This window comes from Dermacentor albipictus, chromosome 1, assembly GCF_038994185.2.
Source record: "Dermacentor albipictus isolate Rhodes 1998 colony chromosome 1, USDA_Dalb.pri_finalv2, whole genome shotgun sequence".
Taxonomy (NCBI): domain Eukaryota; kingdom Metazoa; phylum Arthropoda; class Arachnida; order Ixodida; family Ixodidae; genus Dermacentor; species Dermacentor albipictus.
In genome coordinates, this window is record NC_091821.1 from 435,139,572 (window position 1) to 435,155,094 (window position 15,523).

At 46.3% G+C, this 15,523-nt stretch overlaps 1 protein-coding gene across 2 annotated transcripts in view; it reads right to left on the bottom strand.

The window, feature by feature from the left end:
* The window catches only part of LOC135908150 (uncharacterized), a 171,365-nt gene that overhangs the window by 25,422 nt on the left and 130,420 nt on the right, over positions 1–15,523 (bottom strand). For both annotated transcript variants that reach the window (XM_065439907.1, XM_065439911.1), the window contains exon 2: positions 10,797–10,868. In XM_065439907.1, the coding sequence (XP_065295979.1) occupies positions 10,797–10,850 (54 nt within the window). In that variant the 5' untranslated portion in view covers positions 10,851–10,868. The remainder of the gene's footprint in view (positions 1–10,796; positions 10,869–15,523) is intronic.

Here is a 15,523-nt window from a genome sequence, read left to right on the forward strand (position 1 = left end):
TATCTGGACGAACTCCTGACCGTAAAGCGTTTTTTACCCACTTATGCTAGCCAGACACAAGCTAGCATTTTTAATGTGAAGTTATGATGGTGTTTTTCACTGTATTGTGCCAAGTGGGCAATAAAGAAAAAAAAATTCGTGGCTCAGTGGTAGCGTCTCCGTCTCCCACTCCGGAGACCCTGGTTCGATTCCCACCCAGCCCATCTTGCAAGAGTTCAGCCAAAGCCACCTAGAAAATCAGTCTCTGTAGCACGCCGCAACCTTCGCTTCCCATTCCAACGAGCAGATCTGTCTCCAGGAGGCATCTCACCTCGTGAGTGTCTAGCAGAGGCAAGCGCAGCTGCTTATATACCGCCGCGAGCGACGGCGCGAGCATACGAGGGTCATTTAGGCTAGTTTGTGGGTACCTGCATTCGGCACGCATATAACCTTGGCATATATAACCACAAATACAAAGTCTAGATATCGGCCGACCCTACAACAGAGAGAAGCCAGTAGCAGCATTTTGATAATACATATAGTTATTCTGTTCATGAGCAGGGTTCTTGCCTGCCAGCTCGTATTTAAGTTTTTTTTTAAATGTGTAAACATTTGTGCGCTATACTCAACGACGCAACTCGTCCGTATGTCCATCAGAATAAGACGAATCGGTTTAGAGAGGTTAACGCGTTAAACAACATATAGTCGAAAGGAAAAAGGTTGGCGGTGGTGAGTTTCGAACATATGGACCCTCGAATAGAAGAGGAAGAGAGAAAGCAAGGAGATGAAAGGCAGAGAGGTCAACCAGAGCAGCGTCAGGTTCGCTACTCTACACTGCTGAGTGTCTAACCCACTGGGCTAAACACCCGCACTTTTCCAAGGTGAACGTATCTAAACCATATGAATGTGTTGTACCGGCGGTACAAAACAAATGCCAAAGGAGAACAATTTCTATGAAGCCTAACTGAAAAATTTAGTGATGGCGGAATAAAAGCCATCTCTATGACCACATGCAGAGCCAACTCATTGTATACATCAGGAAAAGTCCGACTTCCCGAAAATTTAATGCAACACGCCACATTCCCGATGCGTTTCGGCGGTCGCAGGAAGTGCCTTCCGTTAGGCCGTTACTTCACAGATCGAGATGTCATCGACCTCTGAGGGAGCTTCGCGTTCTGCAGCACTGACCGTTAAGCAGTCGATGAGTTGATAAGGATAATGAGGAATGATGAGGAGTTATATGGGTCTCATCACGGTAGATGATGGTTCGACGCGGATGGATTAAGCGCTAAAGAGCGATATAGGCTTATATTGATTAGAGAAATTCTGATAAGGTTGATAGGGACCTATGAGAGTTGATAAGGGGCTGATCGAGTGCTATAAGGACCGATAATGGCTCATAAGGGTCGGATCGCGTTCGATAAGGTTGACAAGGACAGAAAAGGGATCGAATCGATTGCGATAAGGTTGATAACAACCGACAATGGTGGATAAGGGTCGGATCAAGCCCGATAAGATTGATAACAACAGATACGGGTTGATAAGGCTCGTATCTAGTCTAATAAGGCTGATAACGACAGATAAGGATTGATGAGTGTTTATACTGGCGGGATCAAGTTTGATAAGATTAATGATGACACCGGGCTGCGTGGAGATGGGCAAGTGGCACAATGCTTACACATACTGAGACAACTATCCAGTGGAGTTCGTGCGTGAACCTTTCTTCCTTTTCTATCCTCGGAAGACTATTTATTTTTGTTTACTTTTCTTAAATTTTCAGTTTTTGTGCGCATGGATACAGTATACGCGATGCAATATTTAAGCTGTGTCTGCACGTTTCCAACTTCATGCGACTGTGTGGTGCATACATGTATTATGTTTCTGTTTTTAATGGCTCTCAGTTTTCAGGTGCCATGTAACTAGGGTCACCAGACCCAGTCAAGCTACATAGTTCAGCGTTTTGTCCGAGGCCCCTCTTAGATCCTGGGAAAATAATTTAAGTGTGGTTCTGGCAACCTTTATTTTCCCGGGTTACCCACTAACAAGTGGGAGAAAATAACCAAAACCCGTCTCACTTCACGCAGGTGTATACTCCGAAAGTGGCTTGAAAAAAATCGAGGCCCGCAGTTAATCGCTTCCACTACTAAAAAGTGGCAGTGACCACTTTTCAGGAAGTCACTGCCAATGCAAACATATTTCAAGGAAATGCAAATCTGACGGAAGCAAGGCTCCGTTGCAATGGATCCACCGCAGTGCAGGCGAGAAACAAACGCGCCCCATCGCTCTGACCAGAGAACCGCAATTCTGCCCGAACTGGAGGCAACGAAAACCGCGCCTGTGCCCAGCAGCAGGCCGCATAAAATATGGCGAACAAAAGGCAAGCCGACCGCAAACGCGCTCAGCGAAGCGCCGTTCGTCGCCGGTGGTTTTACACCGCGGGAGATGCAAAGTTGATCGTCCATCCGGCCGAACAAACGAGCTCATTAAGAAAAGCCCTCGCGCGCTCACCACACGCTGCAGAGCCGCTTTCGTTCGGTTTTATGGGCCGTTATGGGAGCAGCGCGGGCAGTTGGCGGGCACAGAGCGTCGTGCGTGTAACGTTGGAGGCCCCGTCGGGCCTCCGGTTACCGATTGTTCTTTTTTTTTTTTCGGTAAAGATCTATCGCGCCGCGCGTAACATTCATCGTGTGCGCGCGTCCTGACCACCCGCGTCGATTGCGTGCGTGCGGGCGCCTCTCGCGACAAGAGGCAGTTTCCAGAAACAAACAAATTGGATTAAAAGAAAAAAAAAGAGAGTTCTCTCGCGTAGTGGGTGCAGTGGGTCGAACTGTGGCGCTTGTTACGCACGCGGATGTTGTCGAGGAAGTGGACGCGCGGCGTTAGAGAGGATCTAGAATCCATGGTGTCGAGTTGAGGGAGTTTTGTTAACACAGGCTGAAGCCCTTTTTTTAATTAGGTAAACAAACGTGACCTTTCATTTTGAAATGTTTCTTGCGGTAAAGCATGCACTGAATTTAATTTTATGGATGCGTCTGAGCAATCACCAGAGAGCTGCGGGTTTTGGTGCAAGTGTTAGAGAAGATCACAGTGGTAAGGTGCTATTACTACTTGCTACGAATAAACCGGAATATAGGTTGAGATACGTTCTTGAAAAAGGCAGGCTGAAGAGGCTCTTCGTCTTCTGAACGGCGGTCTTTAGCAAAATGTGAGTCGTCGTCTGGCAACCTGCGGCGTGCATGTTGGCGAACGCATAGCCAAAGCCGTAATCATATCCAAATGTGATTTCGGGCACATTTCTTTTCTTTTACTGTCGCCAGCGCCTTGTGTGCGCTCTTCCGATTCACCTCATGTGTGATTTTTTCTTTTTTTTTTTCGGTCGGGTGAGTGATGGGTACCGGCATACGGAGACGGTTCTGACCGTCGTTCAAGCTAGAAGTTGCAAACTTCCCCGGCGAGAACGGCAATGTGACCACGCTGCTCGAGTTTGCCGTTTCTCAAATAAAATAAAATAAAATAAAATAAAAAGCCCGGAAGTTGGCTCGGGACAAACGGGCGTCTTCTAACGCACTTCTGCAAGTTCGGATGAATGAGAGTGCAGCTCCGATGATGGAAGAGTGATAGCGTTGTGAAAATAAACGTGTTTCGGCAATGCTCTTGTTGTGCCCTTTTCTTTATTTTTTTTTTCACTAAAAGGTATGGGTAGGCCTATATTCCGGCTTATACGGCAGTCAGTTTTTGCAGACACGTTTAATATTCACCTGTTACCCAGCAATCTACACAACGTGTAGCTTTAACACTGTTGTTTTTCATATGGTTGTAAAAGCACGTTTTTGTCATGTATATCAGGTCCCATCGTCCCTTCGTCCCATCGTCCTTTCTATTTCTTTACGATGTAATAACTCCTTTCGACTAGCTTATTACGAATAATAATAATAATAATAATAATAATAATAATAATAATAATAATAATAATAATAATAATAATAATAATAATAATAAACGCGACATTTGTTCATAGCGCCACCGGCCACCATTGAAAGCGTAATCAAATGATTCGAATACCTATACACCTGATGCAAGATGTCTACAGGGTCTTTTGCTCAAGTACGAGTACCTCGCTGGCGCTTTTGATACCTACGAACTGTCAAATTCGCCTGTCTGAATGCGGTCGACGTGTAACCTATTCGGTGCCTTCATTGTAAAATTGAATGTCCTGGCGTTTCGTGTAAGCGGAGAGCCCTGCAGGCGGTGGGCAGTAAAATACCACCGTTTGTGAATCTAAGAACTCCGCTAAGACGTGTATCTATCTATCTATCTATCTATCTATCTATCTATCTATCTATCTATCTATCTATCTATCTATCTATCTATCTATCTATCTATCTATCTATCTATCTATCTATCTATCTATCTATCTATCTATCTATCTATCTATCTATCTATCTATCTATCTATCTATCTATCTATCTATCTATCTATCTATCTATCTATCTATCTATCTATCTATCTATCTATCTATCTATCTATCTATCTATCTATCTATCTATCTATCTATCTATCTATCTATCTATCTATCTATCTATCTATCTATTTCTTTCTTTCTTTTTTTCTAAAATTAGACAATTGCACAAGCTAACTGGCCAAGTTTTCCAACACCAAGACGTGATTATTTCAACGGAACGAATTCGACATTTTTTCTTATACATAATTGCAGTTGCTCAAGCCGACAGCAACGTTTGCCAACACCAAGACGTCGTTGGTGCAAAGGAACGTGCTCGACACTTTTTATTGCACATTATTGTAGTTGCTCAAGCCAAGAGCAAAGTTTTTCAGCACCAAGACGTCTTCGGTTCAACGGAACGAGTCCGACACTTTCTCGTGGGCATTATTGCAATTGCTCAAGTCGACAGTTCTCTGTGGCCGTTTACAGTCTTCGTGCACACCTTCAAGTCGTCGCGCGTATATTGCTCTCTGCCTTCCTTGCTCTCTCTTTTAATCCCGTTACCTCTTTACCTAGTGCCGAAGTTGCCGAGTGCAGGGTAACGAACTGCACAGCCGTCTGATTAGCATTCCTGCCTTTTCTTACCTCCTTTTCTCTTTCTTGTCATAATGTGTTGCAAGTTCAAAAAAAAAAAGAAAAACACTTTACATAAATGGAGAAGCGAGAACGAGGGCCATAGCATGCGTTGACACGTGCCGCGTATGCTTTGTTATTGTGTTATCGTTAATCTGTGGTCTTTATTGCCTGGAGTCAAGGTTCCAGGCTCACCAGTCTTCTTTATTTCTTGCAAAGAAACATCGTTTGCGGTCATCATTTACTAAATACGCTTTTTTTTCCAGTAACGTTAAAGTAATTACGTTTACTGGTTCACGCAAGTGTAACAGCAAGTGCAAGTGAAACAAAATAATAGTCATGAGATTAGATCGGGCTCCGCAGGCTTTGACGTTGCGTTAGTATTTGCCACTCGGGTGTTGTCACTTGGATCAGTTACAAGCAGAAGTTAAAGAAATTAACTAATGATATCTACACGGCAGCCACGCATAGTGTTACACACGCGATAATATTGTGCATGGCGTCACAGTATGCCATAATGTGGTCCCGTAAATTCTATTACGAACGCTGTCCATTTAGGTCTGAGGAATCACAATCAAAACCAGCACGCCTGTTAGCATAATTTCAGATAACAGCCAGGATGCTTAACTTATATATGTGAAAATGCGCATTTGAATGGAAGGAACAGAAGCTAGAATGCAGAGAACCTTAATTATAGTGTAGTCGCTTTCTTAATAACATTAATGTTCATGTAACAACCGAAGAAGATCACCGAGTCACTGTTGCCATTTGTTTGCCTGGAGAAGCTCTACTTTGACGTCACGAGGGCCTAAGCAAAATACCCGATAGAAAAGTTCTTTTTTAATTCCATGTTTCGTCGTGTCATTTTTGTCTGTTCGTTTGACAATCAGCGGCTGTTGTAAAGCCGGCGACAAAGTTGCCGACATGTTTGATACAACAAATAAATAAATAAATAAATAAATAAATAAATAAATAAATAAATCACCAAGCTGACTTTTAAGCGATGCACATTGCCTCTTATACAGGGTGTCCCAGCGAATGTTAGCCAAGCTCTTAAAAATAAAGTATAGGGTATACGAGGACGCAACCAGTGGTATTCTGTCAGCAGTGACCTGCCGTACCAGGAGGATATCTTTAATAATTGAACTGTCGATAATTAAATGAGATAAATTATTGAACTTTTTAATTACATATTTGAGTGCACGGAATCTGATACAAATTAATAATCATGTATTAAAACACCCGATTCAGTTGTTTTCAGCGCGCTATGTCTCGCGTAATTATTTTTTCCGCGTTATAGAGAAAACGCGCGAAATATGAAAATATCCGCATGATTACGTGTCCGTTATCCGCGACACCAGCGGTCCTAGGCGTCACTCGGAAGAACTAACTCTGCTCGATGCCTTTGTCCGGCTTCTCGATGCCGCTGCGCACTACATTGTTGTCTTCGCGCTTCACGCGTAAAAGGCAGTTCGAAATTCCCGGTGACCAACGCCAATACCGATGCCTCGTCACTTTCCCGTGGCGGCCGAGCCAGGCATTAAGCAGAGTTAATTCTTCTGACTGACGCCTGGAACCACTGGTGTCGCGGCGCGCGGACGCGTATTTCATGCGGCTATTTTCATATTTCGCGCGTTTTCTCCATAACGCGGAAAATAGTGTTACGCCAGTCATATCACTCTGAAAACAACGAAATCGGCTCCCTTAAAACACAATTCCATTTCTATCGAAATTCATTAAGTAATTCATTAATTCATTAAGTAAAGGGTTCGTTAATGAATGTCATATAATTATTGATAGTGCATTTATTTCAATATTCCTCTGGTGCGGCAAGTCACTGCTGACGGCATATCCTTGGTTTCGTCATCCTATATTTCTTTTTAATTTTCAAGAGCTTGGCTAACGTTAGCTGAGTACCCTGTACAGAAGAATTAAATGTTAATTAATGTACGGCTAGGGCCATTCTTATAGCATTTGTACACTCATTATAATCAGATTTACCGCAGAAAGGCAAGAAGAATACTCCAGCTTCCCGGTAACTAGCTTACCTTAAGCATGTGCTGACCGCCAGAACTACTGAGAAACGTGCAATGCGGTAAAGCCAACTTTGGACTTTACGATCCAGTTTTTCGATCCGTTGCAACTGGATAGTTTATTCCTATACCTTTGGCTGGTCCATCACGATATTGGATTTTATTTCGATTTCGGTATCCACAGGCCGAAAAGCCTGAGGCCTGCTCTTGACTTTGTTTTGAGTCTCTTCAACGTCACTTTGCATTGCTTCTTGCTTCACCTCACTGTTCATGTGCATAAAGGGAAAGTCATTTTTCGAGGCGATGCGATGCTTAATCTATCTCACAAATAAAGGAAAAAAAGAAGTGTCCTGTAGGAGCTAGGAAGCTGAAGTGAGAGTAGCCAATTAGGCTTAGCCTGGTTAACATTCCCGACTTCTTTTTTACGATTTTTCATCTCTCTCTCACTCAAGCGTTTTTCACTGGGCGCATATTTAGTGCAGCGCAACGCGACAGTTCTCAAGAGTAATTCTGCCGCAGTTCTCATAGAAAATCAGCATATAGAATAGATGGAATGGCGGTTGCCTTGATGCGTGAGGAAATGCATTGAATATCTGAATAAAGTCGCATATTTAGGTGTCATACTCGCAGCTGCGTAGAAGCATACAAGAGGAAGGCGAATGAAGAGCATATTGCTTGAGGAAACATGGTTCACTTGATTCGCCAAGCAGTATGGTGCTTAGATTGGTGCTTAGATTCACCAAGCAATCTGGCTTAGGTTGCGATAGCAATTACACGCGGACACTTGAGTTGCGTTCACGCACCCACCGCCGCAGCTGTCCAGGGTGGACGGCGCATGCGTGGTGTTACGTCTGTATGCGGTGATGAGCATTCCTTGGACATTTCCCACGAAGCATTCCTTTCATCAACGTGCGCCTAGACGACGCCGGGGCCCGGCATAGACTGTGACGCGAAAACAAAGGAGCTCACACCGGGGCGACAACTGCCGCCCTCCGTGGAGGCGGTAATTAACGCGAAGACGCCTCCACCCGAACCTGTCAAGCTGAACTAATTGATGATAGGGGCCAGCGTTGAATGCTACCGTGAGAACAGCGTCAGCTTGAGTTTCCCAGATTGTGATGCGATTGCTTCGTATGCGGGGGCGATAGTGCAACATAGGAGGCGGAATCCGGCGATATGGTGCATCGACATGGGAAGGATATTTCGACCGATTCGACGACTGTCATTGGCAGAGATACAGTCATCAGATTCTTTAGTCTTGTCTCCCAAGGAAGAGGACTGTTTTAAAAGCGAAGACCTGTGGTGTGTATGGTGGCTGACGTGTCCTGATGTGGACTCGGACATTTAATATGCTCCTGCATGGAGTGGACTTCCGTATCCGGAACCGGTGTAAATAATCTAAAATAAATCATTTTTTCTTCATTCCTACTACTGGACGTACTCATCACTGTGCCCGGAGGATTCCTTGCCAAACGCCACATCGAAACAATGGCCACTGCGACGCAGAACGCACGCGCTTGGGGCAAGTCACCACCGAAGGGAGCGGCAGCACAGAACAATCGCTTTGGAACACGCGCAAAGGAAAATTAAATTATGGGATTCTACGTGCCGAAACCACGATCTGAGTGTGAGGCACGCCGTAGTGGGAGGCTCTGGATCAGTTTTGACCACCTGGAGTTCTTTAACGTGCACCTAAATCTAAGTACACGGGTGTTTTCATATTTCGCTCCCATCGAAAAGCGGCCTCCGTGGCCAGGATTTGGCCCCGCGACCTCGTGCTTAGCAGCGCAGCACCAAAGCCACTAAGCAACCATGGCGGGTAGAGAACAAGCGCACGCGCTCTCCGCTGCCGGCACTCATCATCACTCCAGCACCGTGACTGCGAGTGCTCGCAGTCATCTAGCGAACTATGTTCACGTGTGTTTGGGTGGGTGACACAACACGGGTTCAGTTAGTAGGCGAATGTTTTCTGCAATTTATACAGGTCATAAATATATAAGAGCCTTCGCGTCCAACACATTGAGGAAACTAGATGATCGTCCTCTGAGTGAACAGACTACTAGAGCACCGACCCCACCGAACATCGGCTCAGAAGGAAGTTAAGGCACTTTTGTGCTTTCTGAGAACGTTTGGTTTGCACGAGCGGCTTTGACTCAAAGACTGTCTGTGCATGCATATATACCCTCTCTCTCCCGTCTCTCTCTTACCTTTCTCCCTTCCCCCAGCGTAGGGTAGCCAACCGGTCTCTTCAATGGTTAACATTCCTGCCCGTCATTATATTCCTCTCTCACTCGTTATATTCTCTCACTCGCGTTATATTCTAAATCTTTGCTATCACTGCCAATGCTCCGCCCCACCCCTCTTTTTTGTTCGTACTTCTCTAGTGCGACGTTTTCGTACGACTTCCGTGCTAGCTTTGGACTCATGCAGAGCAAGGCTGGCATTAGACTAGCACTATCTCGCAAAGGCTGCGAAGTAATTGAACGGAAAGACCCTGCCGTTGGAAACGAATGACGAAGTGCAGAGGCACTAATACTGCAGTGCTGGGGCGAATAGCTAAGTGCACCCCTTTCTAAACTACTTTAAAAAGTGCGAGCGAATCTGATGAACCAGCAACAGACGAAGAGGAGGAAATCGAAGAAAATATTTGTGCGTGCATCCACGTCATTGTTGGCTTATCCGTCATTGTGGGAATACGTGCCATATTTTAAAGGGTCACGATATTCATCATTGTCATCGTAAGCATTCATCACTAGGAGTGTGGCATAGTCATGACTTGTAGAATAATGAGTTCTCCGTCTTCACGCAAGTAGACAGTGACCGATGCTTGTTTCGCTGTTGGGTCCCTAAAACGTGCTTTCTTTCGTTACAAATGATGTAAACACGATCACCCATTTTCGTATTGTTCCATCTGCATCCGCGAGACATTTCTTTGGCATTAATCTCCTACATGCTGTATTTTCAACACTACATCACTCAATTTACTTAATAAATCAATTTCCTTAATCAAAAAATTAAAAAAAACTATTTCTTTTGTAGTTTATCTGCCATGCGTTGCGGCAGATTTGATTTATGCTTTCAGCGAGCTCGAGGCGTTTCTCGTTATTTTTCCCAATTATCATTCAGCTGCTTCAGTTATTTCGTTTTGTTCTGTCCTTTCGTAATATTTTTATTAGATATTGATTTATTCCTGTGCGGTCAGTTACCGTTGCATAGGTGTCGATTCCGTGGAAGGTCTAATCAAATACATTAGCGTAGACCTTATTGACAGTTCCGCAGCCGAGTGGAGGTCGTAGGCGCATGTTACTGGGGCACGTCCACCATCAAAATAGACAGTTTTAGCGCGTGTGGTATTCCGGTAAAGGCAGGCCGACTGGACGTTTTGCCGGGTGGGCGGAGGTGCAACCATGAGTTACCTGCACGGTGCAGCCACCAGATGGTTGGAGTGTGGCTGCACCATGTGGCTGCACCGTGCAGCAAACTCACGTTCGCGCTTTCGTTCACACGGTATTCCACTTACTATGCCTGCCCATACCGGACACATTAAACCTCTTTGATATTATTGTATAGTTTAGCTCAGCGTTACCGTTCCACCATTACCGTTGCTGATATCACATCCGCCTAACTGCGCGTGCACGCTCGTTGGCAGGCGACGTCGGTACAACAGTAAATCTGTGATGAAATAATCTATTTTCTGTAGGCGTCCTTACCTTCCATAGAGAAAGCTGAATGAGGAGCACCACGGTGACGTTCTTCCACCGCATGTCGTTGCGTCCGGTAACCTGCGCAGTGGACAAAAGGAACGACGGTTATGGAAAGCGACGGGACAGAAAGAAATATGGCCATTATCGACTACGCCTAGGCAATGAATTCTACTTAAAGAGAGACTAAAGAGAGGGACTAAGCCAGTTTGAACTAGCAAAATATTTTCTCGAAGAATAATCTTTGTTAAATTTGATGTAATAGGTGAAGTATGCAAACAAAACAATCCCTTTCCTCCGTCCTTCATTACGTGTCGTCGCGCTTAGGATATCATCTCTAGGTCGAAGTGTCGAACTACCGTACTAAACGTTAATAAAATAGTCATTTTTCCCAAAGACCAGCGTCGACGGGAGTCACCCGCCGACCTCCGTTACCTAACTATAAGAATTTGCATCCTTCATGTTTGCAGTTAGAGAAATCTTGTAATGTGCCTGCTCATGCACTTCATTTTTTCATTACGTTCCGACTCCTGTCTGTGACTATTCGTGGCCCCCAGTGTATCAGGAGAAATAAATAAGATAAATTATTCATTTCACATTTTTAAATTTCGCATCGATGCCTCAGGGCTGGTACTTCAGTATGAAGTCACACATTTTAAAGTGTTTTCTCGTGTTTGGTCTGTTGTGGCTCAGGAAACGTCCTTGAAACTAAACTTGTCAAGCTCAGTCCTTGGCTCTGCTAGCATATGATATAGTCCATCTTGTAATCTATAGACGTAATTATGGCATCATGGCAAACTGGTGCGAAAATGCAGGGCGGCGTCGCCAACCCACGTTTAGTTTTTGGATCTTCTATGGCTTACAACGTCTCCTCTCATGGTAAACGTGGCCGGCACTGTCGAAAGGGTAATTTACTAATACAGCTTAACTTGCGTTTCTTTTTGCTGCCTTTATAATTGCCGAGGTCTGCAAAGCAGTCGCGACATCAGCTTCACGAAAACTGACATCGCAGCTCAACTACCTTCAATGATGGTGGGCGTGCATACTTTTGAAATCACTTCGTGACGTATACAAGTGCCGATTTGCATAGTGTGTTGCATACGGTTTAAATAGGTTGATTTTCTTCATAACTACTGTCATGACAAGAACGACAACAACAACGGCAATTTAAAGAAGGACACACAAATTCTAAGTACAATAACACTCTACCACGCCATGCCAAGACAATGTAGAATGTATATAAGCTACAGGAAAACTTGTTGGGTTAGTTGGTTTTTACGTAGCTACATATTGTAGCGCGAAGGCCCAGACCAACTAGACCAACAACCAACCCTCCCGCAGAATATTTCACGTACAGTGGGCTCGCCTTTTCCTTTCCGTGTTTATTCATGGTTTTCTTAATGTGGACACGCTCATTTCCAATAACATGGCGGCTACGGATAGACAAGATATATCAGCTTCTGAACGGGAAACGGCTTTTCCGCACAAGAAGTTGCCGCCTTCTTCGGCACCATCACAACGTCATGGCAACATGTCAAGCGGGTGAGCAAGGTTCTTCGTTCCGAACTGTGGCACAAGATTTGCCCTATTAAGTACTGGTTAAAAATAATGTGCTTTACGCAAGACCCGGACTGGCTAGCTTCTAAAAAGCTAAAGAACTACGGATGCGCCATTCACGAAACGACAGAGGCTGCTTGGAAAAAGCATGTTGGTTCAGTTAGTGAGTCAGCTTGGGAAGCCTGAAAATAAAAACGTTTGCGTGTCTGGACAACAGTTGGTGGGTGGGAGTTTTCATCCCCGGAGATTTCGCAAAGATATATCTGGGAAACCCCCACAATTCGGAGTACTGCCTCAAGTTGCAGTGCATGAACTGGCAGCCATGAACAAGTAAGTGGCTGGAAAAGCAGATTCGGAACAACACGAATGGTGCCTTCTTGAAGGTAAATGGACTGCCTTCAAAAATATGCAACGAAAAGGAAAGTTAGTGAATTGTGTTCTTTGCAGCGCTTACCTGCCTACTTCAAGCGCAATTACCTATGTCTTCTACAGACCGACAAACAGGGAACATTTCATCGTAAGGCCGAAAGACACCGTTAATGAAAAAGCAAGCGACTGTGACGTGTGTCTCTGTCTTCTGTGTGGTCGTACTTTCAAGATAGAACATGTCGTTAGGGTATATAAAGTATCGTTGTTTCACCTATATGGTCCGGAAGCAGTACTGCATACTCTCCGGCTCCGAAGAGATTCCTCCTCCAACTTTCAGAAGTGTTCGTCCTTTCTTTACGCATCATGACAGCAAGGTAAGGCTGCGCGTGAGACAGCGCGGGTTCAAATGTCTCGTTATCGCTGCTAGGTGAACTCGTCACCTGCTTCCTCCCTGTCCTTCCTTCATCCCGCTCACGCTGCAAGTCATGGCTCGAATTCGCTACCACGAATAAAGCTGTAAAAGCCTACTGAATCTGCCGGCAGGCCATCGGGCAACCCCATGACAGGCCGTCGGGGGTGCGCCTTCGCCCACAGCTCATTTGTACGCGTAACTTTTTTTTCCTTCATTTTTATCCATTCATTCGTGTACCGCGGACATTGTCAGCGTGCAGTTGAGCGGAGGATCAAACGTACTCGCCGCGCGACCTGCGTGCCCGCGGCGTCTCGCGGGGTCAAGTATGCATTCGAGGTCGCGTGGCCGAAAGAGGCGCATGCGCCGAGCACTGGCTCGCGAAGTGCTTGCTGCCGCAACAGCGGCTACATGCTCAAACGCGAAGCCGAGGCGAGACTAGCCGAGGCGAAGGGACCATGACGACTTGATGGCTCGTCTGTCGTCGGCGCAATCGACTTCCTTTCAAGCAGACGTCGTCGGCAAGCGGTGATGCGAAGATTATACACCCCGTCGTGTATACAACTCGCGAGCTGGAGCTTCACCTCCGCGCTCGTGTTGTATCGCGTGCGCGGCTGCGCTATGTGGAGTGCGTGGGCCAGTTCAGAGCGCCCTGTATAGGCATGATTTTTTTTTTTTAGGTGACCTGCAGGTTATGTTACGGCACGGGCACGCGGATGTCATAATCAGTGCTCATCACCGCGCTTGCACGTGTGTAACCATGTGACCGTAACAGAAACTGGGAGTTACTGTACATTTCTTTTTATGAGAAAAAAATGCTTCAGACTCTGCGTGTCGCCTGTCTTGGCAGTCGCATGTTCGCCCTCCTCGTTCTGCGGTCTGGCGTATCCTACTCAACTATCCGAGATCCCCCTCCCCCCACTTCAACCAAAAGCGTTTCAGCAGTCAGCAAACTGCAAAGTTGAGGTGGGCTTCACGGCCACACGCGCACGCCCACCTCACTTACAGGCGGCGACCGCTTGGAAGCTATAGTTAGATAACTTTAGCCTAAGGCTGCCCCTTCCACATTTCGCGCCTGCTACGGCTATAACCTGCGCTGTTCCTGATGTAGGTTGGCGAATTCGGCAAATCGCACCGAAGCGCCACAATGCGCCGTTTCATCCAATCACCGTCGCCCCAGGGCGCCTGGTTACGCGCCGGTGCGATTTGCCCAATTCGCCATAACTTCCATTCGCGAAGCAAGCAGGCGGGTTGGTCAGAGCGATATACTGTATACCCGCCGCGGTCACTTGGTAGATACCGTGTTGGGCAGCTGAGCACAATTAGGTCGTGAGTTCGATTGCTAGCCGCGGTGGCTACACGTTCCAACGGTGGTGGCATGTCAAAAATGTCCCTGCACCGCGCTTTGCTGCGTGCAGGTTAGAGAACCACAGCTTGTCAAAATGAACCCAGAGCTCTCCCTTATGCGACGTCTCTCATAGACTCCCATTGTTGTTCTGGGAAGTTGAACTGAACGAATCAGTAAGGGAGCTTTATAAATAGAAGACCCAAAGTTAGGGGACCTTATCGGCAAGGCGAGCGAAAGAGCGCCGAGAGTAAAAAGGAACGCAAAAGACGCACAAAGGAGCTTGCGTTTTTGCATTTACGCAAAGGCGCTTAGTGAGTGGCTATTTCTAAAATACCTTAATAACGGCCTGTCTTTGCCGAAGCAGCGGCCTCCGGTAGATGCCAGAAATGCGGCGCAATGTGCCCGCAGCAGTGATAGCCGGATGTTGTGCACTCTTCAGGAGTATAGAACGCAACGCGCATACTTTTTTTTTTCATCTTTCTTGCGCGAAGCCACGCATAAAGCACTTCGTCTTAACGCCCCGGGAATGACTGTACGTTGTACTGAATCGCTCTAAGAGCGCGAAGTGCAAGCTATTTGCATATTATACGAAATTTCGCACTTTAATGAGACAGCGAAGAATCACGTCGTGACGACGCGCTGCGCTTCCGCCTAGCAACTGCGGCGCGCAGTCTATCGCGCGCACTGTGGTCAGAGGTGCCCCGTGGTTCACTTCACTCACATTCGAGATCAATAATCACGGCCGCGTACAATGTGACAGCTTCCTCCACACAACTCGCGGATGGCACACGCGGCTCGGCGCAAGGTCAGCCGCCAGCCTCTCGCAGATGCCGGCCCGACGAGGCGGAGGTCAAATTCAAGACATCGCCTGCTCTCGAAAGAATGCAAGAGGCAAAACGAGACGAGGAAGGCTGGGCAAAAAGACGTCGGGAGCTTAGAGAAAAGAGCCGGCGAAGCGTTAATACGCACTCGGCCGTCAACGCGTGGGCGTGTGTGACGTGAGTACGGAGCTCCACCGCGGTATGGAATGAACGATCCTCAGGTGGAAGAGAT